General features: G+C 39.1%; 1 protein-coding gene across 2 annotated transcripts in view; it reads left to right on the forward strand.

The window, feature by feature from the left end:
• The window catches only part of LOC124257565 (S-adenosylmethionine mitochondrial carrier protein-like), a 21,797-nt gene extending 10,647 nt beyond the window's left edge, over positions 1–11,150 (forward strand). Inside the window, exons 6-11 of one of the 2 annotated variants that reach the window (XR_006893302.1) lie at positions 1,450–1,513; positions 2,479–2,571; positions 5,321–5,390; positions 6,786–6,850; positions 7,822–7,895; positions 10,168–10,243. Coding sequence is in view for 1 of the 2 variants with exons in the window: in XM_046691665.1 (XP_046547621.1) it covers positions 2,479–2,571; positions 5,321–5,390; positions 6,786–6,850; positions 7,822–7,895; positions 10,168–10,282 (417 nt within the window). In the remaining variant the exon portion in view is untranslated. Of the gene's footprint in view, positions 1–1,449; positions 1,514–2,478; positions 2,572–5,320; positions 5,391–6,785; positions 6,851–7,821; positions 7,896–10,167 lie in introns of both variants that reach the window. The other variant, XM_046691665.1, reaches the window with a different exon arrangement.
• Positions 11,151–27,045: the final 15,895 nt, after the last annotated feature.

Genomic DNA, 27,045 nt, shown 5'->3' on the forward strand with positions numbered 1-27,045 from the left:
TCTACCGAGGCTGTTATTTCAAGGTCGAAAGAGGCGCTCAATTATCTCATTACTGTAATCTGCTTAAATGATTATACGTGATGTGTATCGATACCGTAACTGATATACTATCCAGCTTTTATTGACGATGGATCAATAGAGACTGAGTTGATTGATACACGTGATAATTGCACCGGATTTGATAATTACACAGATCAAATACAAAGTTTTACAGAATGCTCATGTAAATTGCATAGAAAACTGACAATTCAAATCAACATGAAACTTTCAACAGCTTGAACAAAAATGCTTGAAATACCTTTGTATGGCTTACATGTAATAACTTATGATATTACTTCTGTCCATGTGTGACAATGTTTTGAATTACCAACTTACTGTCTTTTGTAACAAACGTGAGTAAAACATTTCATTGTTGTAATAACACTGACATGTATATATGTATTCGATGCAAAGGCGTGACTTATCACTTTATATTCGCTTAGGTAACATTACGAACTTTAGATTATGGAAAACAACTAGTTACAATTCAGTAAACTTCAAGTTAGTAAGTTCAATTATGTTTAATCTATTCGAGCTTGGATGTATAATTACTTGTGTTTATACATTATGTTTCAGTATATGAAACATGACAACGTAATGATGCCTTAAAAGTAAATTCAAACTATCCTATTGTGTTTGAATTCTTTGTATGTCCTTGAAATTTCCTATATTGTTTCCTATTTATTAGGTAGTTGAAGGAAATATAATTTTTAGTAACCTCTAAACCATTACATCTAATTCAATCAAGGTGCATACGAAGTATTTTAGTATCCATTCCCAAGGAAGAGTACCAGGCACTTACCTCTGTAAAACATCATAATCCCCTTTCTCACGACATGCGTTCATTTGCTAAACGCTGTACAAGCCTATGATAATGATTAGCAATTGTTATCAAAAACACTTTAAATACTTCTTCTGATTGATACTAAAGGTGGGATCTCTCGTAAGAAAAGCTAACATTTGCTCAGTACTGCTAAATTGGTTGAAATAATAGGTACAGTGCGATTTTTAAAAGTACAACACACATGTGCGTCTCTCGCTGAATAAGAGGTGCTTTCTGTTGACGACTGTATGTGGCTCTCGCTGTGAGAAACTGCTAATTACCTGCCCCATAAACACGTCAGTCGCTGTGAGGAGCTGATTAATTTGCCCCATATATGCGTCTCTCGGCCTAAATGAGTTAACCCAAATAAATTTGGCTTGTCCAGAACTAAATTCTGAAATCAGCAAATAACCACCTTTGAACAATGATTGATTTTACAAAATGCAGGGTTTGATATTAATTTGTTTTTCTATTATTAAAAGCAGTACATTTTGTTATACTCTTGCTCAAATATGTTGTAGTGCCAACACATAATATGACCTGTTACCATATTCAGTGCATTGACAAATACCCAGAGTATGTTACAGTTGAGTGTCTTGGAATGTCCAAACAGTGCTGGCAGCAGGCAGGGAAGTGAAAGCCTTCAGGAAGGTATCCATTCTGTACTGGGAAGGCTGGGTATTGATATAGATCATAGTGATAGGGAATCAGAAACAAAATATCAATCAATTTTTGATAAAACTTGCAGAAGTGTCTTGGAGCAAAAATGACCGGAAAGTCAGAGAGAAATCATCAAATTACACATCAGTTGGGGGTGGTGACATATCGGTATTCACAGATGGATCAAAACAGCATCCTGAACATAATCTAGAAGCACCCCATGAATAAAGACCTAACTTTGTGTGTCGTGTGAGTAATTTGAAACCTCATCACAGTAGTTTTCTTTGAGATTGATGGCACAACTTTCATGTTGATAATCATTAGTTCTTTTTAGCCAGCAATAAGGTCAAGTTGTGTAAGATGTGGAACCTAATCTTGCTTCTGTGTGAATACACACAATCTTCTAGAAACTATTACAGTGTGTATAGTTCCATGTGAGGTTGTAAGTCCTGGAAGTGAATTATCTTTAACCAAGGTTCTCATGGTGGAGCTTTCTATACTGAGAGGGTAATGAAAGTATTGAGCTTGGACTGGAAACAACAGAAGGATGTGACACCAAATGCCATGGTAGACATTACCATAGCAAACCAGAACACTTGACATTTTATGAGTGTTTCAATTTCTAACAATTGTCAGAAATTAAGTTACTGCATCTACTGCCCAAACACTACATACAAGACATTCACATGAGGCTTTGTTTATTGTAGCATGTCACAACAGTCAAATTTATTAGGATCAGGTGTTTTTGGATATTGTTAGGATTTTAAGAGCTGACATAGACAATATGTTACTCACTGATAGTACGTCATCAAACCATGGTTTGGTGGATCTTTTGTTCATTGACTGGTTTGCTGGATCCAGACTCAGACAATCAAAATGTACTCAGTCTTTCACAAATACACAGTGAATTGTTATAACATTCAAGGTATTAGACATGCAGTTTGTTATATTTGCAGGGTTTCCAAGGACTTTACCGGGGCTATTTCAGCACAGTAGCAAGAGAAGTGCCTTTCTCATTCATACAGTTTCCATTGTGGGAATATTTCAAGGTAAATGTTATAACATACAGTTTCATTAAAGAGAAATATTCTGTCTTCACCTTGGGTTGAGACAGCATACTGACAAACCAAACACAGATGCAACTTTTCAGAAAATCGGGGGATGCATTTTGGGAATCAGGATTTAAATTCAGGAATAACTTATTTCAGTTGATAATACATGTACATCACCCAATGAGTTGGTTGTAGTGTTGTTGTCTTTGTATTTCAGATCACCTACACAGCTTCTTAATGTGCTAGGTAGAGCTTTCACGATTCTCGCGTGTATTCATTTGATCATACTGTAGCCTTCATGCATTCAGTTCTCTATTCACGATAACTAGAACTGAATATTCATGATTAATTTACAAGTAATGTTTTAACTTGGATTAGGGTGTTGTTTATCAAAGTTAAATATGTAAAATAGAATATATACAAATGAGGCAAGATGACAGTAAACACTCATATAGATTTAATTTGACAGTGATGTGGTGACTTGTCAATGGCATGGTAAATAACACTGGCAACTTGGCAACTTAACCAACATTAACTTATATTTATGATGTGAATCATGTTTGCCTCATGGTGGAATATTGCCCTAGTATTAAGCAGACTTCTAAAAGGGAATGCACTATGGTGTCCATCCACTGGATTCATATTTGTAAGCTTAGGAATGTTTCATGTTCCCAATAATTTGAATGTTGTCAAATGTCATATTTCATAAAAATATGTGTTGTCAAACGGTGTATGATGATGTGTATATAGTGAAACAAACATGCAAAGTTAAACAACATTTGAGAATAATAAGCTGATATCCGACTTTGAATTAATACGCTGCATAAATCCGGGCACTGTGTTGCTGGAATGTTACAAAGTAACTGTTGAAAGGATACATTTTAAACATTTCACTCAGGCCACATGGACATTGAAGAGGCAGCTAATTTTTACGATCTAATCTCAGTAATCTTCAAATAAATTAAAAAAATTGAAATCAGTTGAAAGCTTTGAAGAAGACATTTTGTACTAAGGGATGGTTGGTTGGTCATATAGTTTTAGGGCGACGTGTTGTACTAAGAGACAGTAATGATGGAGTTATCTCCCTTCCATTGATCGACTTCTTCCTTTGAGAGACGAATTTGCCCAAGTCTGTAAATCATACCACACTTTTCCATGCAAATGAATGGATAATGTTAGCTAATCAAGTACAGCATGATAAACACATAGGTGAGTCATGCATAGCATGCCCTTGAATGTTGGGAAGACAGTGTTGAAAATAACTTGAATTTTTTTATGAACATTCTGTCCTGTATGTTCATTGTATACTAGTAGTAGAATGTGATTATACAGATTTGAATAAAATTTACTATTTTGGCAGGTCCTATTTATCCACTAAGTGTGTAAAGTATTGCCTGCAGCAGGACTGTTGGTCAGGGGTCTGTAGTTAGATCTGAATGATTACAGTCCCCCTATTCAGACAAAAAACAAAGAAATCTGTTATTGTAAAGAAGTGCTGTGTTGTAGTCTGTAGGTCCTTGTCACTTGTCTGAAGTGATGCTTCCACCAGGCCCACATCTGTATCCTGTTTTAATGTCAGTGTCATAGAAGAAGGCTGAAATATGAATCCCAGTGTTGAGTGGTAGATCTAATGTACTTCCTATAGCTAGTCTGACATACGATATGTCACATGAATCAGGCTTGGGAGTCATAAAGTGTTAAGGTTAAAATGACATTCAGTGTAGGTCAGCCACAGAGGACTTAGTCTGTCTCACAGTCCCTGAACCACATTATTTTCCCTAATGCCTAGCCCTACCTGCAATGCTAAAGCCTGAAAAGAAGCAAGTCTAGATTTCCCCAGGTTCATCTCACTGGGGCTCCTTTTCAATTTAAATGGGTTGATTTGTTACTATCAAAGTTATATATATTCGGAGACTAAGCATTAGTCTACAGAGGACTGTGTGTTCAGTGGATCTTCATGGGCTGTGGTATGTTTCTTCTTCCTTTATTGTAAAGATTGTAAACAAGGGCTGTTAGGGTGAAAATAGTGCTTTTTCAATATTTATTAATTTTTTTGGTATATATATATCCTTAAAAAGCACATCATAAATTCCCTTAACCACAATTTGGGGAAAAGAGAATGTAGAGTGAGTGGGTTAGAAACTTACTTATCAACTACTATATTTGTAATAATTGAAGAGCCATGTCATCACAATTACCAGAGTTCTAAGATATTATGTGACTATATGTTACCAGTTAGGATACTTGTTTTTTCCCATCATTGCTAATCATAAGATGCAGCTAAATTGGATTGGATGATATTTGGCAGAGTAGCATATGTTACATTTGGGATTACACTTTCTCAGTAAAGTACAGATTCAAGTAATGGAAGTCAAACAACTGGTAGCCTAGATCATGTACTGTTTGTACCCCTCCGACAAGAGAAAACTGGCATGGCTGCCATGGCTGAAAGCTATGAATAGAGTGTTGGTTGAATCCGGGATGGGACTGAACCCCAAGAAGTACTAGAATCTGTAGCTTTCTGAGAAAGTGTAATCCCTAATATAACATATGTTACATTGGATGACTTTCTGAATGGTATTGAACGTGTGTTAGGTGGATTACATCATGTTATTTTACTCAAACAGTTGATGTTTTTTACCCAACAGTTTATTCTTCACCCAACAACATCATGGCCCAGACTCAAGTCACTGTATTATAGCTAAATACTGATAATATAGAACCATAAGATGTACACGTGTTTCAGATGAAGTGGTCGTCCCACACCGGCCGACCGATAGAGGCGTGGCAGTCAGCGGTCTGCGGGGCTGCTGCAGGTAGGACTGGCTCAGGGTTCAAATATATGGAAACATCAGTGCAAAGGACTCCCCAATCTTGACTATCTTCACAAACAAATTTGTGTTAAGGGAAAAATAGCTGTGAAAAATGAATGGATCACTGAAAATCAGTGATGGCACCAGGTGCTCACAAAAAGGATAAGCATGTCTTGCCCTGCCGGTAGCACCATTCACAAAAAGGATAAGCATGTCTAGCCCTGCCGGTAGCACCATTCACAAAAAGGATAAGCATGTCTTGCCCTGCCGGTAGCACCATTCACAAAAAGGATAAGCATGTCTTGCCCTGCCGGTAGCACCATTCACAAAAAGGATAAGCATGTCTTGCCCTGCCGGTAGCACCATTCACAAAAAGGATAAGCATGTCTAGCCCTGTCGGTAGCACCATTCACAAAACTTGCTTAAAAACTGCACTATATTTTACCTCACACTGCACGGCAGTACTCCAACTACGGTAGGTGGCCTGTGAACAAACCAGACAATCAAATGATTGATGGACCAGAAATCCAGTCAGAAATTGTTTAGCTACGAATGCTGTGTAGAAGTACCCAAAGCTTATTTTCCATTTTCCAAAGCTTATAAGTAAAGACAAATGTTTGGGAAATAGATCTTTTTTACAACACATTTGGGGTCAGTTTAAATGTCACAAACTGCTTTCTCATATATTTCCCACTTTATATGAAAATGAAATTGGAATGAGACCTTTTTACTCAGATGCAATACCCCTTTGTACAAAGGTCATGTCAAGTGTACAATTTATCAGGCAGTCTGTATCTATGATTTATGGTCTTATTGGATTAAGATTCCAATTCCCAAAGACAGGGTGTTTAAACATATCCACAGCATTTGTTATATACATTCGGAATTGGTCATTTAACTTTCTGAGATACAGAAATGAGATTTTCAGTTCTGAATGCTTTAGTCACTCATGCTGAGAATGAGTTCAGCTGACATGACAGGCTATGAGAGGCCTTTTAGAAGTTGTATAGGTGAAGGAAAACCAAGTTCTATGGATAGTCAACTTCTTTATTGCAAGAGTGTGACGTTTCGGTGTAGGTACTACACTTGCTTGATAACAAGCACCAAGACCGAAACATTGCACTCTTGCAATAAAGAAGTTGACTATCCATAGAACTTGGTTTTCCTTCAGTCTATGGAGGGGTTTCTCAGATCTTCATACCATACTTCAGGCAACCCAAGCTGAAGATTCTTTTATCTTGTCATGGATTATTGTCTGTTTTTCATAATTCTACAAGTGATATTTAATCCCAACAATGTCCAGTTTCAAATGCATTGCATCAACTGATAAGGCTGCTGCCACTGCCATGGATACTGATGATAATAAAACACAACTGATTGAATTCTTTGTTATTGCAGGAGGTTTATCTGCTGGAGTAACAACGCCACTAGACGTAGCGAAAACACGTATAATGCTGGCCAAGGTTTGTCTTTCACTCATAATATTATCATACACTTTGGGGATATTGAGGTGTATCTTTTGATAAATGAAACTTTGTTGTTATAATACTGCCTTTGACCATCGAAGAGAATGTCATGTGGTGGTGAGATGTAACAAATTTTATATTTGGGATTTCACTTTTTTTGGTAAAATTTGGTACTGTTGAACACTTTCGAAATGTCATGATTATTGACACTTTTGGCCACGGAAGCCATGACAGTTAACATTTATGAGAGGGGTACACAACATATGTGATCTAGACTACCAGTTGTCTGACTTCTAGTTTTGTGGAAGCCACAGTGGCTGAGTTAGTTTGATGACTTTGTGTGCAGGTGATTAGGTGCCGCACTCGGTGAGTGTCGGTTAAAATTTCAGATAGGGCTCAAACCCCAATGTACCAGAATTAGTACTTTACTAAGTAAGTGTAATCACAATTATAACATGTTGCATTTGAAGTGTTGGCGTCAAATGTCCAATTGGGAATATTTTTACTGGCACACTGGCAAAAACTGTTTAGATGCTGACATAAAAACACTTTTATCTTTACTCGGACATATCAATTACAGTAGGAATGTGTGCATGGTCAGAAAGAAACACGGACATTAGAGACCTGTAATGTAACCATGGAGTTTTATTGTTACCGTCATACACAATAAATCATGAGGCTAAAATCAAGTCCGGTTGGTCTAGGTGTCTTATCCTGGAGGGCTGCTGGGTAGCCTCTTGGTTAAAGCGTTCAAAGACTTGGGTTGGATTCCCCACTTGGGTACAATGTGTGAAGCCCATTTCTGGTGTCCCCACTGTGATATTGCTGGAATATTGCTAAAACTAAACTCACTCACTCACTCACCCGGGAGCCACCACTACACAAGTTACCCATCCCAGCCCCTCCATCCCTGTCACCAGCTAGATTCTCCATGAAGTCACTGCTGGATCCTGATCTGTCTGTTACAGGCCAACACTGATGTCGCCAGAGGTGGTATTGGCCACGCCCTCAGAGTTGTACATGCAGAGCGAGGAGTTAACGGGTAACTACATTTCTGTATTATTTCCTTAATGGCTGCAAAGTACGAGTTTGTTCCGTCTGCTGACCTTCAACCCAGGTGTACACATATACTGAGTACCTGTGTGGAAACAAGACGGTTTTTTTCTTAAAAGGAGACATTGTTTTTCTTTAACCGATACATTGTTTTTCTTTAACCGATACATTGTTTTTCTTTAGTTTTGGGAATCATTAGCTAATAGGCCTGTACTCATTGTAAAATGTGTGGAAGCAGCCAAATGGCTATTCTAATAACTGAATTACTAATCATTAATTGTTTGGACAGCCAAACAACAAACAAAAATATCCCAGCCTAGTGTTTCTGTATTCAGGGCATCAGATGTGGATCACAATTCATCAGTATAGACCCACCAGTCCTCTTATATATACCATAATATTCTGGTACTTTTTCTGCTGTTGAAACAACTATTTACACACTACTTACTGAAGTATTTATTGACTGAACAATATTTGTAGACTACAAAATATTTCAAATTGCATGAAAAATGTGTTCGGAATTGAAATGATCGTAAGAAGTCAACTCTAGGATTAACAAGACGTATATTGAGAAAGATTATCATCTGTTGATAGTGTTGAGTTTTTTGTTGTTTTGGGTGGGGTTGGGCAGCCTGGGTGTCACATTCAGTTCTTGTGACTAGCAAGTAGACCTTGAGCATGCCTGAAACCTAGTTTTGTTTTGAACCAAGGTTTGACCTTGTTATGTTTCTGTCCATGTCTAGGCTTGTCTGTTCCATGACATGACATGCTGTGATATAATTGCTGTATTGTCCAAACAGGCCAAGTTCAGCAACTTTAGTTTTGTGTGAAGCAGGGGTAGTACAATGGTTATAACCTTCACACATAGTGGGTAAATAGAGGATATTATATGAGTGCCCATGTCATACTATGTTTACGACACGAGTGCCGAAATGTTGGTATTTCCCGAGCGAAAGCGAGGGATATACCGATACTTAGGCACAAATATCCCGCCGTCGACGCATGTAGAACGCAATGTGACAGAAGAAACGTGACGTCATAGCATTGTTCATAGCTGACAAAGTGATATGTTGCCCTAGGGCATCGTATAAAAAATATGAACCCCGATATGTTCGCCCTCGTAGGTAATAAATCCCATGTTGGTGTCCCTTGCAGCCCACAGCAGGTTGTAACTAAACTGAGTGGGTTAGGGGTCTGACTTTGTGTGCTGGCAATTTGGTGTCATCCAGTGGAACATATGTTATAAGAAGGATTACACTTTCTCAGAAAGCTACAGATTCTAGTACTTCTTGGGGTTCAGTCCCATCCCAGATTCAACCAACACTCTATTCATAGCTATCAGCCATGGCAGCCATGCCAGTTTTCTCTTGTCAGAGGGGTACAAACAGTACATGATCTAGACTACCAGTTGTTTGACTTCCATTTTTGTAGAAGCCTGGATGAGTGGGTTAGATCCTGACTTTGTTTGCTGTTGACTGAGTGTATGGGTTCGAATCCCAGATTGGACTCAACCCAACAAAATAGCTAGAGTTCTTTAACTGATAAATTGTAATCCCAAACATAACATAGGTGTCTACATGACATTGTGTGTTCATAAACTAAGTGTAGTATAATAGTGGTATGATAGTTATATAACCTTCATGTATATATAGTTTGACAACACATGTTGTCAAGCAGCCAAGTTTGAGAGTGTGAACATTCCAATAACCTGCCACCAACACCAATTTCAGAGTTGCCAAACTGTTGTCGAGAAATAGGATCGGTCTCTATTCTCACCAACTTTCCCATCAAACTTTGAGTGGCCTTCACACGGCAAACTTAAGTTTGACAACACATGTTGTTGAAATTTTAAAAGTTGTCAAACTCGCCATTTCACATGTCAAACTTTCAGGTCATTTGAGCGCCATGTCTCTATGGTGCGGTCACATGACAATTTCGCTGACTTCCATTGGTTGTTTCTGAACAACACGAGTTTGCCAACACTTCACACGTCAAACTTGAGTTTTCTGGTGAGAATAGAGACTGATCCTATTTCTCGAAAACAGTTTGACAACTCTGAAACTGGTGTTGGTGGCGGGTTGTTGGAATATTCACACTATCAAACTTGTGTTGTCAAACTCTAGTTTGTCGTGTGAAGGCCGCTTAAAAAATATTTTGGTGTCCCTCTCACTGAAATGGGAGAAAAATGTTTAAAGCCCAGTAAACCCTACACACCGCTCTATTTTGATATATTATATTTTGAAACACACTGTCTGTTTCAGGTTGTTTGCAGGAATTACTCCTCGGGTTGCCTGGATTTCCATAGGAGGAGCTGTATTCCTGGGGGTTTATGAAAAAGTTCAAATTGTAATGAAACGCTACTTGAAGGAAAGTTAGTAATATATATTTATTATTTATGTATCAGAAGTGGAGCTTCAACAGATTATGCATTGAACGTAGAGATTTTTCAGGGTTAAATCTTCTTTCTATTCTTGAGTACAACGTTTCAGGGCTTGTTCTGGCCCCATCATCCGGTAAAACTGAACAGTAACTGTTGAAGGAGTTGTGTTGAGTTACTGTTCAATTTTACCTGATGATGGGGCCAGAACAAGCTGTGAAACGTTGTACCCAGAAGATGTAACCCAGAAAAATCTCTATGTTCATCAAATAACATCTTCCAAAATGCCAATCAAGCATCAGATTATGCATTGTATCTCAGGACAAACATCCCCTTCGATTTTCATCTGCCTTGTTTGGATTCCAGAGTTTAATAACTCCTTAGAGTGCATGGTTGATGTAAGAGATCATGATTGTTGTTACTATTCAGCCTGTGACTGTTTGTTGCTCATGCTGTTGACCACTTGTTGCCTGGTGATCTTTTGTTTAGTTACAGGTTGATGTGATATGGCAAAATAGTGGCTTATAACAACAAGCACTCACTCTCTACCATCAAGTACAGAGAAGTCATTTGTACAGAAGGTGAAGGAATTTTATTTACAAATAGGGGTATTCAATTCTTTGGCAGTACAGTCTGAATGTATGGACCATAATCTGACATATTTTTATATTGGTTTACCTCATGCTGAGCATGACAACGAGTATCTGTGGCATTATCGAAGTTGTTGTGAAGAGATGTTTATATTCTCTCTATGCAGTGTTAGATGACTTGCAACTGAGCCATTGCCTTGCAAAACTAATCAAGATACTATTGAGTCAAATTTGTCTTCGGCAACTGTAATTTGGTGTCATGTAAGTTGGTGAGTAATTAAGAAAACATATACCTTTATCATGTTTATGGATAACAAGTCCTTGTTTATTGCTTGTAGCAATGTACCAGTGTAGATTCTGATTCCAATGTGACCCGTGAAGGTCTGGGTTAGAATGTGCTTTCAGTAACCCATGCTTGTCGTAAGAAGCGACTAACAGGATCGGGTGGTCAGGCTCGCTGACTTGGTTAACACGTCATTGGTTCCCAATTGCGCAGATCAATGCTCATGCTGTTGATCTCTGGATTGTCTGGTCCAGACTCGATTATTTACAGACCGCCGCGATATAGCTGGAATATTGCTGAGTGTGCCGTAAAACTAAACTCACTCACTCTGATTCCAATGTAAGATGGAGTGACTACAACCAAGTTTTGAGTGTAGTGATGATGATTTTGAGGGGGGTCACCCATTTTGTTCAGCACACAAAGACAAAGCTTGATATACAGTATATAATCCACCGTTACCTTGTATGACTGTCTGTGGTATAGTAACCAATAATAGCAGGTGTGTTGCAATCATGTAACCAGAATAAATGACAAATTATTGCTTTATGCCACATCAGCAATATTGTTTGTGTCGATATATAACCAGAATTTCAAACTGTACCGATATATACAAGAATTGTAAGTGTAACTTTCAATGTGAAGATGGTGTTTGTATGCAGGTAATTGCAGGTATTATGGACTTTTTTGTTATTAGTCGTCAGTTTGCAAATCTATCTGCCATTTGAAAATATATTTGGAAATATTTGGATGACTGTTTCACAATAAGTAGCCGGCCAGGAATATGTGCCAGGTATGTGTTATAGTGTTTTGGGACAGTGTGGTGAACTCGACAAGTATATAGATTTATTATCCATATGGTGAAACATAGCCAGTGTCATATATATCATATGTGCACATGTGCACATAAACCTTTTGTCTAACAAATATTTTTTTCTGTATTTTGTCGTCTGTGACGTCATTAAACAATTGAAGAGTCAATGAAGAGTGCCCACACTTGCTGTCAGTGTTTTACTGCACAAATGTACATGAATGAAATAAAGAAATTATTACACTCGAGCAAAGTGCATCATAGAACTTATACGAAACTTGTGAAAAATTTCACACTTGTTTCGTATAAGTCATATGACACACTTGCTCGTGAAACAACACTAAATTCATTGTCCTGCCTTTTCATTTCATTTAATTTGTTTAAATTTCAAATCGGCCCATATTTTCTTGTGAAAGATGCACATTGAGTTCAGGACCGGACATTTTTGTAAACTGACCAATAAACATTAAAGTTTGATCATGTTATGTGTCTCAGCTTATCATGTGCAGTACCTCTTGGCAATGTCGCTATATATCCAAGACACATACAGCTCACTGGTGCTATATTCTGTGGTGAATCTGGGTTAGAACTTGTGGCCCATAAGTCAGCAGTGGTCTAAAATTGGGGAGCTTCATTGTCACTAGATGGAATATTAGCTCAGCATACTTGACCTAACAAAGTTTTAAAAGACAAGTCCCTGCAAATACTCAGTTTAGAAGTGTAACTGTTCGTCTGTCCGTCCGAGATGATAGGGACAAATTTTCTCAAAAAACGTTACAGGTAGGGAAACAAAATTTGACATGTGTTTTCAGCACATGAATGCATTGATCGAGTTCAAAATTGGAAACCGAGTTACAATTTGTTACAGAGTTATGGCCCTTGTTATTCTTTTCTTGACTTAGTTTATGAAGTAATACTCTGTGTTCAGTCATGTTTATTCCTCTGTAACATTGTACTTCAGACTTCTGAACAGGAACGATCTTTTCATGGATTGACAACTTCTTTGTTGGAATGGATGTGGCGTTATCAAAGCAAGTGATGTATTCGCATCTACACCGAAACGTCGCATCTATTGAAATAAATAAGTTGTCTGTCCATAAAAAATCATTCCTGTTCATCATACCAGCTTCTAAATGCCACTCAAAGAAGTTCAGAATTCTGATTGGTCTGACAGCAGTGTCTACCATACTCTGGACCAGTCACTGTGTATTTGAGAGCGGGGCGGTGGGGTAGCCTAATGGTTAAAGCGTTGGCTCGTCACGCCGAAGACCCGGGTTCGAATCCCCACATGGGCACAATGTGTGAAGCCCATTTCTGGTGTCCCCCGCCGTGATGTTGCTGGAATATTGCTAACAGAGGCTTAAAACCAAACTCAGTCAGTCAGTATTTGAGAGCACTTGTTTGTACAAGCCACATTGGTTGGATGTTTGATCCTTCAGTCTGGTCTGAGGGTGTCAGAGTGAAATGTTATTCTCCTTGACAATCGTGTTGCTGCGACACTCTAATCCATATGCTGTAGAATTCTGTGAGGGTGAATGTGAGAAGTTGTAGTGAGAGTGTTTTCATCAAGTTTTTGCATGTTTTGAAAATATTTTTTTGATGTAATCAGAATGACAATTTAGATGTAACAGTTATGTTTGTATGTTTTGATTTTTTATTATGGATATATATATATATATATGTGACTGTCTCACATATTTGTATGAAAAATAAACATCAACTGTATTTCATGGACTTTTAAATCTTTGCACTGATGAACAATTAATCACTTAGCCAAGAAACTGCAGATCCGTGTAAGAGATCCTAAAGCAACCTTCATCACATGAAGGAGATTAACATGACTGGTGTTTACTGCAGATCACGTGTAGGAAAATGATTACAGATCATGTGTAGGAGATTAACATGACTGGTGTTTATACAGCCCATCAAAGAGGGATATTCAGGTACGGGACAATGACAATTACATGATAATAATACACAACAGACTGGCTGCTATCTACTGCAGATCTCATATAGCAGATATAATGACTGGAGTTTCTATACTGCAGATCACGTGTAGGAGATAAACATGACTGTTGTTTACTGCGGATCACGTGTAGGAGATTAACATGACTTGTTTACTTCGGATCACGTGTAGGAGATTAACAGGACTGGTGTTTACTTCGGATCACGTGTAGGAGATTAACAGGACTGGTGTTTACTGCAGATCACGTGTAGGAGATTAACAGGACTGGTGTTTACTGCAGATCACGTGTCATTTGCGGGCATTATCAAGTTTTATAGCTAAAATACATGGAATTATCATGAAACGGCCCTCGTATTATCAGAAATTTGCGGGCCGCTGCAAATGATATGAGACCGCTCAAACTTAACAACAGGCCGCTATCCACTCTCCTACCCAGAGTTCCATGCGGCCTGCCAGCATAGTACCTCTGCCACAAGCCAGAAAGATGTGACGATTCGTCACATCTTACACAGTCCATTCAATATAATGTACATATTTCTTAGCTCTTTATTTTTGATGAGTACACACATCAAATTAAACATCTTTGTTAGAATGGTTTAGTTTCACTGAGAAAATATCCTAAAACGTGTAACACTATTTTGATTTGCGTAGCGATCCTTTGTTTATGATATGCAAATTAGTCTGTGGCAGTGATGTTATGCTAAGTCATTGCTGCGCCGGAGTGTGACCACTATCAGTTCTGTTGTCAAGTGACGTCATAGTAGGTGCGTGGGCTTACGGTTCATTCGACTTTGGCTTTGGACTGGCAGATATTCTGGGGCAAACAAGTCAAAGCAACCCGAATTCCCGCATAATATTGGCTTTCTTGCTGGTGCTAAAGGTTAAACAATTGCACTATTAACTTTGTTGTTGGACCAAAACCGAACCCTGAAAACTGACGTTGTGTCTGACATAGTTTGACATGTTGCAGGCCAAGGTCGAATATCGTCACGTTCTGTTGTGACGTCACTTGAATTGTTCGATGACATAATTGCATTCGGTCAGTTAACCCCGTCAGAAGTTGGTTTTGAGTTAACCAAAGAGGTAAACGTACAGTCAAATTCCTTCATTGTTTCCTTTTTCTTTTCAAAACAAATTCCATGTTTTTTAGCAGTAATAACGTTAATGTTATTTTTGAGGGCATTATCATTTGCAAAAGCCCTCGGTCTTTTTCAACAGTTAATGGATGACCTAGGGCTTCTGCAAATGATAATGCCCTAAAAAATAGCATTACCCTTATAACAGTGTCCCGCTCATGTATCTTGAATTGTGTTTAAATCCATGGATTAGTATTATATCTACCTAAATATCACTTTGTGATGTGACAAAATGCCACATGTAAAGATAACTGGTCCGTTAAAGTGAAGCCCTTTTCTCCTAATTCTCAACATAGCCTCAATCAAAACCTTATTGCATTGCCACAGACTTGCCAGACAGCGATGGGCAGCTAATGGCGCCAATCCTGGCAACAGGCCATGGCGAGATGTCATGTTTCCTGATGAATCCAGGTTTACGTATCCTTTGCAGATGGACGTCAGCGGATTTATCGACGTCCAGGAGAAAGACTTGAGCCAAAGTGTGTCCTTGAAAATGATCGTTTTGGAGGAGGTGGTGTCATGATCTGGTGTGCTATCAATGCCAACTTCCTATCCCAGATGGTAGAGGTTAACGGCAATCTGAATGCTCAACGTTATGTGGACAATATCCTTCGTCCGGCTGTACTCACAATGATGAATCAACATGGGGGTCATAACTTTTTGTGTTTCAACATGATAATGCACGTCCCCATGCAGCCCGGGTAACAAGGGATTTTTTGAATAATGAGAATGTTCATGTGATGGACTGGCCTTCATTGTCCCCAGACATGAACCCAATCGAGCATCTGTGAGATTAACTTGGACAGCGAGGTCGAAATCCACCAAGGTCAGTTGTTGAAATGACACAGCTCCTTCAACATCACTGGCAGACCATCCTACAGCTGTTCCTGAGAAATTTGTGTCTTTCAATGTCCCGGAGACTGCGAGCATGTCTTGCTGCGCACCGTGGACACACACGATATTGACTGCTAGTGACCCTCCTTTAATTGATGTCGTTGTTGCGTCACTGATGTTGTTGTTGATTGGACGTTTTCAGATGAAAGTATCCACAGATGTCCACTTAAAACATATCTCCCAGTTACATTTGTATATGTTGACATTTGTGAGAGTAAAGAAAGTATGAATGTCTAAATGTGTTTTTAATGGCATTCAGTATAGATTTGTTCTTTAAAACCACGTCTTCTTCTTGCCCGTCCCAACTGACAGCCGCTTCACGTCCTACCACCAGTAAGCAGCCGGTGAAGGTGAGATACTTGCAACACATAAGGTGACATGCATTCTCTATTCTAAAGAATTGTGAAATCCAGTAAATATTAGTATGTTACGTTACTAATGACAATGTATGCATATTTTTCAGGATTCCTCTATGCTTTACGGCGTCAGTGATGTGCCAATATATCTTATAAAGGATACAGAACCCAAAGCCCGTGAAGCCCTTTCTATTTTTGGTGAGACATGTTCTGCACCATCATAATATAATTTCCTACCTATACAACCCACTACCAGACACCAATCAATGAACAAAACATCAAAACACCAATTTTTCCTCAGATGTATGAAATGTTTTTAACACTTTTCAAAACACCAAGACCACGAGCGAATAACAATTATAGGCGTAAACATTCCCTCTGGATTATGGTTGCCTTATTCCTGTGGATTCCACAGACACATACAGAATGGAAATGAATTTTTTTAACTAAGTCATAGCTATCCCTTGTGGTATGCTTAAAAGAATTATGCAGTCATCTCCCTTGGCTCTGACGTCACAACATAGTTGTTGAAAACCTCTCATAATTTTTCTGTATGGACAACACAGAGTGAGTGAGTGAGTTAGTATTTAACGTCACATCGGCAATATTGCAGCCATATCGTGACGAGAAATGTTTTATATAAATAATAAATTAAAGTTGCTAAAGAATCAGTCAGCGAAGGACTGTAAAATAACTAGAGCATCACAGATGGAGTCTAAAACTAGCATGAACATGTAAAACTATTTTATTTACGAAGACAATACAATATAAAAACGGGCTATAGATCGCCAACAACTGAAGGTAGATCACCATACTAGGAACCATGGGGACTTACATTACTTTTGCTACCTGCATGGACCCTAGTTGGATTTACACCATCCCTTCAGCCATTGGCGACAGAAGAGAAATCGAGCCATAAATTAAAAACACACTTATTCTACGATTAAAAAGCAGGTACACTTAGATTGACTAAATGTTTTGGGACTTACGTACCCTCTCAGGAGGACAATAATTTTACAATACTTCAACCCCCTTTGAGGATACAGCCACTAACAATCTCAGTTGCTAATCTAAACTACCAATAATAAAATATATATCTATTTACAAATCACTCAACAAATCTAATTTTTTTTTAAAAAAATGCAATAATTAAATGAGAACTGACATTATTAAAAGATCCTTCAGAGTTTTGGATTTGAAATAGATATCCCTTGTGATGGAATATTCAATGCAGTCAAGCAAGACATGCTTGACTGTGATTCTTTCATCACAAGGGATGCAAAACGGAGGATCTTCGCCTTTAAGCAAATATTCATGGGTATATCTAGTATGGCCAATGCGACATCGCCGAATAATGACCTCTTCAAATCTGGACTGACAACCCAAGTAGGTGTAACCAATGTAGGGTTTTATTCCATGTAATTTATTAATACCTACTTGGGTGTCCCACTTCTTCTGCATTAGATCGCGGATGTATGTTCTAATGCTGGCTTTGTAATCAGAGTATGGAATTAGAAGTGGTGTCACAGATTTGTTGAGTGCTGCCTTAGCAGCAAGATCGGCCATTGTATTCCAAGAAATGCCAACGTGGCTGGGTAACCAACAAAAGACGATGTCGCATTGGCCAGTAGCAAGTTCATTGTACAATTCAATAATTTCTAATAAAAGTGGATGTTTGCAAGATAGATTTTTAATAGCCTGAAGACACGAAAGAGAATCTGAAAAGATGATATATTGTTTATATTTACGATGTTTATTAATATATTTAAGAGCTGTTAAGATGGCGTTTGCTTCTGCTGTGAAAATAGAGCTGTTATTTGGTAGTCGAGAAGATATTGTTTTGGATCCAATGACAGTGGCACATGCCACCGCGCCACCATCCTTGGACCCATCTGTAAATAAGGATTTATATGTTTTATATTGATTTCTTAATTGACTAAATTCTTGTTTATACTGTAATTCATTTGTTTCTGATTTTTTAAATGTAGTTAATGTTAGGTCAACTTCAGGCCTAACCAATTGCCAAGGCGGAGAAGAAAGAAAACGGGAAGGAGCTATATGTTCTAGCTCAATGCCAGCAGCAGAAAGGAAAGGTTTCAATCTTATACCAAGAGGCGGAACAAGAGAAGGCTTCTTGTTATACAGATCTTCATATAGTGGATGAAAGACACAGTTATATGCAGGGTTTGACTCATTGGAATAAAGTTTTGTAATATACTGTAAAGTTAATTTTATACGGCGTTGTGTAAGAGAAGGCTCATCTGCTTCAACATATAGACTACCAATAGGAGAGGTTCTAAAGGACCCAAGACAAAGTCTAAGGCCTTGGTGGTGGACAGAATCAAGTAGTTTTAGGTTGCTTTTGCAGGCTCCACCATATACGATGGAGCCATAATCAAGTTTCGAGCGGACCAATGATCGATACAGGTGGAGGAGGGTAGCTTGATCCCTCCCACTTTGAGTTGGAAACAACTTTCAACAAATCGAGTGCCTTCAGGCATTTGGCTTTAAGTGATTTAATATGTGGCAAAAAAGTTAAATGGGAGTCGAAAATTAGACCCAAGAATTTGGCCTCCTTAACAACTTTGATGGGAGTGCCATTTAAAGATAGTTCTGGATCTTTATGCGGTTTATATTTTTTACAAAAGTGTAGACAATTAGTTTTGGATTTGGAAAATTTAAAACCGTTTTCAAGACACCATTTATTTATTTTATTTAAACACAACTGCAATTGCCGTTCAATAGTATGCATATTTTACCACGACAAGAAATGTTAAAATCATCCACAAAAGTGATCCATCAATGGAATCGTTTAAAACCTTGGATAAACTGTTAATCTTGATACTAAATAAAGTGACAGACAAAATATGCCTTGAGGGACACCCTGATCCTGATTGTAATGATCAGACAGGGTTGAACCCACTCGGACTTGAAATTGTCTGTCTTTCAAAAACCGTGATATAAAAAGAGGCAAACGGCCTCTCAAACCAAAGTCATGTAAATCCCTCAAAATGCCATGCTTCCAGGTCGTATCATAAGCTTTCTCAAGATCAAAGAAAATTGATACAGCATGTTGTTTACTTACTATAGCATTCTTAACAAAGGATTCCAAGCGTACCAAATGATCAATGGTACTACGATTTTTCCTGAAACCACATTGAATATTGGTTATAAGGTTATTGGTTTCAAGATACCAAGTTAATCTATTATTTACCATACGTTCCATGGTTTTACAAACACAACTCGTTAAAGAGATCGGTCTGTAATTAGACGGATCTGTATGGTCCTTGCCAGGTTTTGGTATTGGGACTACAATGGCATTACGCCATGAAGGAGGAAACTCTCCAGACGTCCATATTTGGTCAAATATATCTAAAAGTGTCATCAGACATGGTTCCGGTAAGTGTTTCAGAAGCTGGTAATGTATATTGTCATCACCCGCTGCAGTGTCATGAGCTTGCTCAAGAGCAGTATGTAGCTCATGTAATGAAAACACTTCATTATAATCTTCACCGTTATTTGATTCGAAATTAAGTTTTGTCTTTTCCTGTTGTTTCTGATATCTCTGAAACTCAGGGACATAATTTGCCGATGATGAATTTTTGGCAAGGGTTTCGCCAATTTTATTTGCAATGTCAGATTTATCAGTTATCAAGTTATCACCATCTTTAAGATGGTGTACAGCTGATTTTGAACCTTTGCCTTTTATTCGCTGAACCATGTTCCAAACCTTAGACATTGGCGTGCGTGAATTAATTTTGGAGACATAATTTCTCCAAGATTGTCGTTTGTTTTGTTTAAAGGTACGACGCGCCTTTGCATTGAGTATTTTAAATTTATTTAAGTTATGGACAGTTGGATGATGGCGGAAATAACGCTCTGCCTTTTTCCTCGCTTTTCTTGCTTGTCTACAATCTGTATTAAACCATGGTTTTCGTACATGTGGAGTCGTAGAGGACTTTGGTATACACTCATCAGCTATTTCATTTAAAACATCAGAAAAGGTTTGAATAGGATCAGTTATATCACTGAAACAATCAGGTCGCAGTTTCGATTTACAGTTAGTTTGAAATGAAGACCAATTAGCCTTCGAAAAGTTCCATCTTGTGTACGAAGGAGAATCAGAGTTATTTCTGAAAGCATAGTTGGGAAGTGGTCACTTCCACAAAGGTCATTATGAACAGACCAATCAAATTCATTCAGGAGGTGTGAATCTGCAAGAGATAAATCCAAAGAAGAATAAGTGCCAGTTGCAGGATGCAGATAGGTGCTTGAATCATCATTAAATATGCACAGGTCATTATTGGAAATGAAGTCTTCAATTATTTTACCTTTAGTATTAGTGGTAGTACTGCCCCAGAGTGGGTTGTGACCGTTTAGGTCACTCATGATAACACATGGTTTCGGGAGTTGATCATAGAGTGATTGAAGATCAGTCAGCTGAAGTGTCGATGAAGGTGGAATATACAGAGAGCACAACGTAAATGCTACACCCAGAGTAAGTCGCACTGCAACAGCTTGGAGATTAGTGTTAAGAGTAACAGGGCTGTGAATAACATTCTCTCGTATAAGGATAGTAGAACCTCCAGTAACTCTAACACCTGAAGGGGAAAAATAATTATAGTCTTCAAACTGGCGTAAGTTAAAATGATCTGTCTGTTTCAGATATGTCTCTTGCAGACAGAACGCTGATGGTGTTAAATCCTGGACAATTACCTGTATTTCATTAAAATTTGTCCGGAGTCCCCTACAGTTCCACTGCACGATATTGGTAGATAGACCTATCTTTTAGGCGGATTAATTGGGGATCTACCCCGCACTGTTTTCGAGGGCGACAAGCTATGTGCCCTAGAATGGACGTTTTCGGACACGTCCATGTCCTCAAGTGATCCGTATTTGTTATATAACTGAATTCTATTTTCCGACCCTTTTGGGGCTCTGCCACTTTGTTTTTTGAAAGCATCAAGCTTCTGTTTATGTTTGCTTTTAGCAGTTTGCTGAGTATCAGATGACGATTGATATTGTGAACGTGACTGAGTGAGTGACTTGTGATCTGAAGATGACTCTGCCTGCCTTTCAGATGTACTAGGAAGTGATTCCGTGGTTTGAGATGATATAGCAGGATATAAACACTGTGGACTGTCACTTTTGACCCAAGTCAAGTTTGTTTGACAGCTTGTGGATGATGTAGATACTTTAGGGCTTGATTCAGTTGGTGTTTTGGTTATTGAAGCATAACTTTCGGTAATTTCCGATCTCTTCAAAGGTTTTTTGGCGTCAGAAAAACTGATGTTTTGGCTAAATTTGATCTTGTTGATCTGCATTTGTTCTTTCCAAATCGGACACTCTTTTGAGAAGGATGAATGTTCTCCTGAACAGTTGGTGGATTTTTTTAAAGGTACTTGTACAATCTTCAGTTGTGTGTGTCTTCTCACCACAGTGAGCACACACAACGGACAATGTACAAGTCTTTACACCATGGCCAAACTTGTGGCACTTAAAACATCTGAGCGGATTCGGAATATACAAGTCAACCTGGATGTTGCAGTAACCTGCCTTCAGTGATTTGGGAGCTGTCGGAGAAGAAAAGGAAAATAGATAAGTGTTGGTTGGAATAGTTTCATTGTTTTTACGGGTTGAAAAGCGTCACGATATCAAGTTCTGACATGTCAGCAAACAGGCGATCGCGGTCTCTGACGATACCTTTGCTTGTATTTAATGTTTTGTGAGCAGAGACGGTAACGGGAACGCCGACCAACGATTCGGTGCTCATCAGGTTGGCTGATTGATGTCGTTTAACACATTCAACCAGCAGTGCACCTGAGCGTAACTTTTTAATGTTCTTAACATCTCCGGCTATACCCTGAATACCCTTAGATATTGCGAAAGGGTTCAACTTTAACGGTGTCTTGTCAACAGTTTCAATCACTACAAAACGTGGCCAAAAGTCAATAGCTTTGGACGGTCTGAGGTCATCGTCAATAGGATCAGTGTCAAGTGGACGTTTGGTTTTCTTTGTTGGGGTTTCGTAAGCCATGTTTTAGTTTTGAAATTTCATCATCCGAGCTCCCCACCCACTACGGAGTATCACAAAGGACAATGCTAAAAACAAGAGGGCCTCCAACTTGCATCACCAAGGATACTCGGATGATATACTCAAGCAGAAAAACTAAAATAATAATTTTTCCACCGGATTGGCCGATGAGCCACCGCCTTCTGCGCATAAGACTCTAGGCAAATTACAAAATAGAAGTGACTCATTTGGAATTTAAATATATACATAACCATGCAGCCAAAACATATGATACATTTTTAAATAATTTCCGAAATTTGTGCAGCACACTATACATACACAGGGCTTGGCATGACCAGCCAATTGGTTGAACTGGTCCCATTCAACCACCCGTCTAGGTGAAGTCAGGGCCAAAGTGGTGTGTTGGGCAAAGGAACACTGTTCCTGGAACCAGTGCCCTCAACCACCAGAATCCCTTCCTCCACCGACACAGGGGCGCAACCCACGGCAAACGGGTTGGTGGACCAAATTTCCCCCCGGGTCCACAACGGGGGATTGAAGGGCGCTTAGCGTTACCCAGCACCCACCACGAGGAGGTGGCCCTTCATGGGTGCCGACAACACAGAAGACGTGTTTACAGAGTGGAAGTGTTTTCAAAATTTTCAAATAACTACAAGACTCCCGGTCAGTAGTGTCGCATTGGTTGATGTTTCTGACCATCGCATTCTATATTTTGTACATATTGCTTGCGTTTTATTCTACTTTATTGAACTCTATTTTTCCCGCCAAAAAGCACATGTCCCAAGCACGTATCTGCACGTGTTTTTGTCTGTGCCTCGTGCTTCACAGGTCCTCCCTTAAAATTTTCAAGAACTACAAGACTCCCGGTCAGTAGTGTCGCATTGGTTGATGTTTCTGACCATCGCATTCTATATTTTGTACATATTGCTTGCGTTTTATTCTACTTTATTGAACTCTATTTTTCCCGCCAAAAAGCATATGTCACAAGCGCGTATCTGCACGTGTTTTGTCTGTGCCTCGTGCTTCACAGGTCCTCCCTCAAAATGTTCAAAGTACTACAAGACTCCCGGTCAGTAGTGTGTCATTGGTTGATATTTCTGTCCATCGCATTCTATATTTTGTACATATTGCTTGCGTTTTATGTTACTTTATTGAACTCTACTTTTCCCGCCAAAATGCATATGTCTCAAGCGCGTATCTTAAGATGTTCATTGTGTCTTTGACTTTCCATGTAGTCCGTGTTCCCCATGGCGTTTCGACCCATGGCCACGGCTACTCAGTCAGTTGATCTGTCGGCGTCCACGGGACCAACACAGACACAGCTGGCTATCCATTGACTTTCCATGTAGTCCGTGTTCCCCATGGCGTTTCGACCCATGGCCACGGCTACTCAGTCAGTTGATCTGTCGGCGTCCACGTGACAAACACAGACACAGCTGGCTATCCATCCAACCGTCCCAGACGAGACCACGGGTCGAGGTCTGTCGGACTGGTTCATGCTGGCGTCGGGTATGGTTCCATGGCTTCGGACCTTCCCGTCCTGCCACCCCCGTATGCTGGGGACCCACGGGATCCCTTAGGCAAGCGGATCTTCCGGCCACCGTAGCAACGGCTGGTCGGTGGGCTGGCATCTCGGGATACGTTCCGGATCAGCTTGACACAGATGTCGACGAGGTCAACGGACGGCAATCGTTTTTTGCCTGCATGGTGGGGTTGTAGCCGCAACAGCTCAACGGCAGCGGCAGTGGTTTGGGCACGCCCCCGGGGTCGTAAGCCGTACAACTCGTATAACGCCGGCAAGAGCCATAGTCTAGAGTCTATTTTTGTGTAGACAGTTTGGATGCTTTATAGTCTGTACCCGGGAAGTCGAGTATCAACCATGGAGTGAGCGTATTTCACGCCTCACTGAGCAATATTCCAGTTTATGGCGGCGACCTGTAATTCATCAAGTCTGGACCAGACATTCCAGTGATCAACTTGTGCTTCGATCTACGCACTTGGTGAGGTGTGGCGACATTGGGTTTCACGTCGTCCTTGAGAATATTTCGCTCATATGACGACGTGCATGCGTGTGTATGTGTATGTGCGGCTGCTTGTACTAACCTAGACTTCAGCTGGGTTTATAGTGCAAGCCCACTGAGATACCATACTGCAGTGAAGCATGAATACCCCACTCGGACACATTATACTGAGTGAGTGAGTGAGTGAGTGAGTGAGTTAATATTTAACGTCACATCGGCAATATTTCAGCCATATCGTGACGAGAACATTTTACATTGTAATTGAATATGTATATATTATAAAACCTGCCAACGAAGGGCAGTAAAACAACTAGAATATCACAATTAGATTTAAAACTAGTGTGGAAGGTTAAAACTAATAGCGCTATTAGGACAATACAAGATAAAAAACAGGCTATAGATCGCCAACAACTGAAGGTCGATCACCATACTAGGGACCATGGGGACTCACAGTACCTTGGCTACCTGCATGGACCCTAGTTGGATTTACACCATCCCTTCAGCTGCTGGCGATTGTAAGAAATGTTAGCTATAATTAAAATGACAAAAATGCTACGTTTTAAAAATCCTGGAAAGTTTAAATTGACTTTCGAAGTTTTGGGACTTACGTACCCTCTCAGGGGGACAATATTTTTACGATACTTCAACCCTCCTTGAGAGTACAGCCACTAACAATCTAAGTTACTAATCAAACTACCAATTATTAAAACACAGCTATATACAGAACATATTAATCAAAATTCATTAATGAAATCAGTTTCTTTTAAAAACCCAAGAATTAAATGAAAATGAACAGAATAAAAAAGATCCTTAATAGTTTTAACATTGAAATATTTACCCCTTATGATGGAGAATTCAACACAGTCAAGCAGGAGATGCTTGACTGTGACTCTCTCATCACAAGGGATACAAAACGGAGGATCTTCACCATTTAACAAATATTTGTGAGTGTACCTTGTATGGCCAATACGACATCGTCGCATGATGACCTCTTCAAATCTGGACTGACAACCCAAGTAAGTGTAACCGATATAGGGTTTTATTTCATGTAATTTATTGATACCTACTTGGGTGTCCCACTTCTTTTGCATCAGATCACGGATGTAGGTTCTAATGCTGGCTTTGTAATCAGAGTAAGGAATAAGAAGTGGTGTCACAGATTTGTGAAGTGCTGCCTTAGCAGCAAGATCGGCCATTGTATTCCCAGAAATGCCAACATGGCTGGGTAGCCAACAAAAGACGATGTCGCATTGGCCAGTAGCAAGCACATTATATAATTCAATAATTTCTAATAAAAGTGGATGTTTACAAGAAATATTTTTAATAGCCTGAAGGCAAGAAAGAGAGTCAGAAAAGATGATATATTGTTGATATTTAGGGTGTTTTTAATATATTTTTAATGCTGTTAATATGGCGTTTGCTTCTGCTGTAAAATAGAGCTGTTATCTGGTAAACGAGAAGATATGGTTCTGGATCAGTGACAGTGGCACATGCCACCGCTACCACCATCCTTGGACCCATCTGTAAATAAGGGTGTATATGTATTATATTTACTTTTTAATTGATTGTATTCTTGTTTATATTGTAATTCATTAGTTTCTGCTTTTTTAAATGCTGTTAATGTTAGGTCAACTTGTGGTCTAACCAACTGCCAAGGAGGAGAAGAAAGAAGACGGGAAGCAGCTATAGTTTCCAGCTCAACGCCGGCATCAGAAATGAATGGTTTAATTCTTAAACCAAGAGGTGGAACAAGAGAAGGTTTTTTGTTGTATAAATCCTCATAAAAAGGATGAAAAACACAGTTAAATGCAGGGTTAGACTCGTTAGAATAGAGTTTTGTTATATACTGCAAGGACAATTTTATACGGCGTTGTGTAAGAGATGGTTCATCTGCCTCGACGTAGAGACTGTCAACAGGAGAAGTTCTAAAGGATCCAAGACAAAGTCTTAGACCTTGGTGATGGACAGAATCTAATAGTTTTAAGTTGCTCTTGCAGGCTCCACCATATACGATGGAGCCATAATCAAGTTTCGAGCGGACCAATGATCGATATAGGTGTAGGAGAGTGGCTTGATCCCTCCCCACTTAGAATTTGAAACAACTTTCAACAAGTCAAGTGCCTTCAGGCATTTAGTTTTAAGAGATTTAATATGCGGCAGAAACGTTAAATGAGAGTCAAAAAATTAAACCCAAGAACTTGGCCTCCTTTACAACTTTGATGGGAGTGCCATTGAGAAACAGTTCCGGTCTTTATGCGGTTTATATTTTCTACAAAATGTATACAATTAGTTTTGGATTTAGAAAATTTAAAACCGTTTTCAATTGACCATTTATGAATTTTATTGAGACATAGTTGTAGTTGCCTCTCTATTGTATGCATACTTTTACCACGACAAGAAACATTAAAATCATCCACGAAAAGTGATCCATCAATTGAATCATTTAAAACCCTTGACAGGCTGTTTATTTTAATACTAAATAACGTTACAGACAAAATACTGCCTTGTGGGACACCCTGATCCTGATGGTAATGGTCAGACAGGGTTGAACCCACTCGGACTTGAAATTGCCTGTTTGTTAAAAAGTGTGAGATAAAACGAGGTAAACGACCTCTCAAACCGAAATCATGTAAATCCTTCAAAATGCCGTACTTCCAAGTAGTATCATAAGCTT

The sequence above is a fragment of the Haliotis rubra genome, unplaced genomic scaffold (assembly GCF_003918875.1).
Source record: "Haliotis rubra isolate DU_JTF1 unplaced genomic scaffold, ASM391887v1 Scf667, whole genome shotgun sequence".
Lineage (NCBI taxonomy): Eukaryota > Metazoa > Mollusca > Gastropoda > Lepetellida > Haliotidae > Haliotis > Haliotis rubra.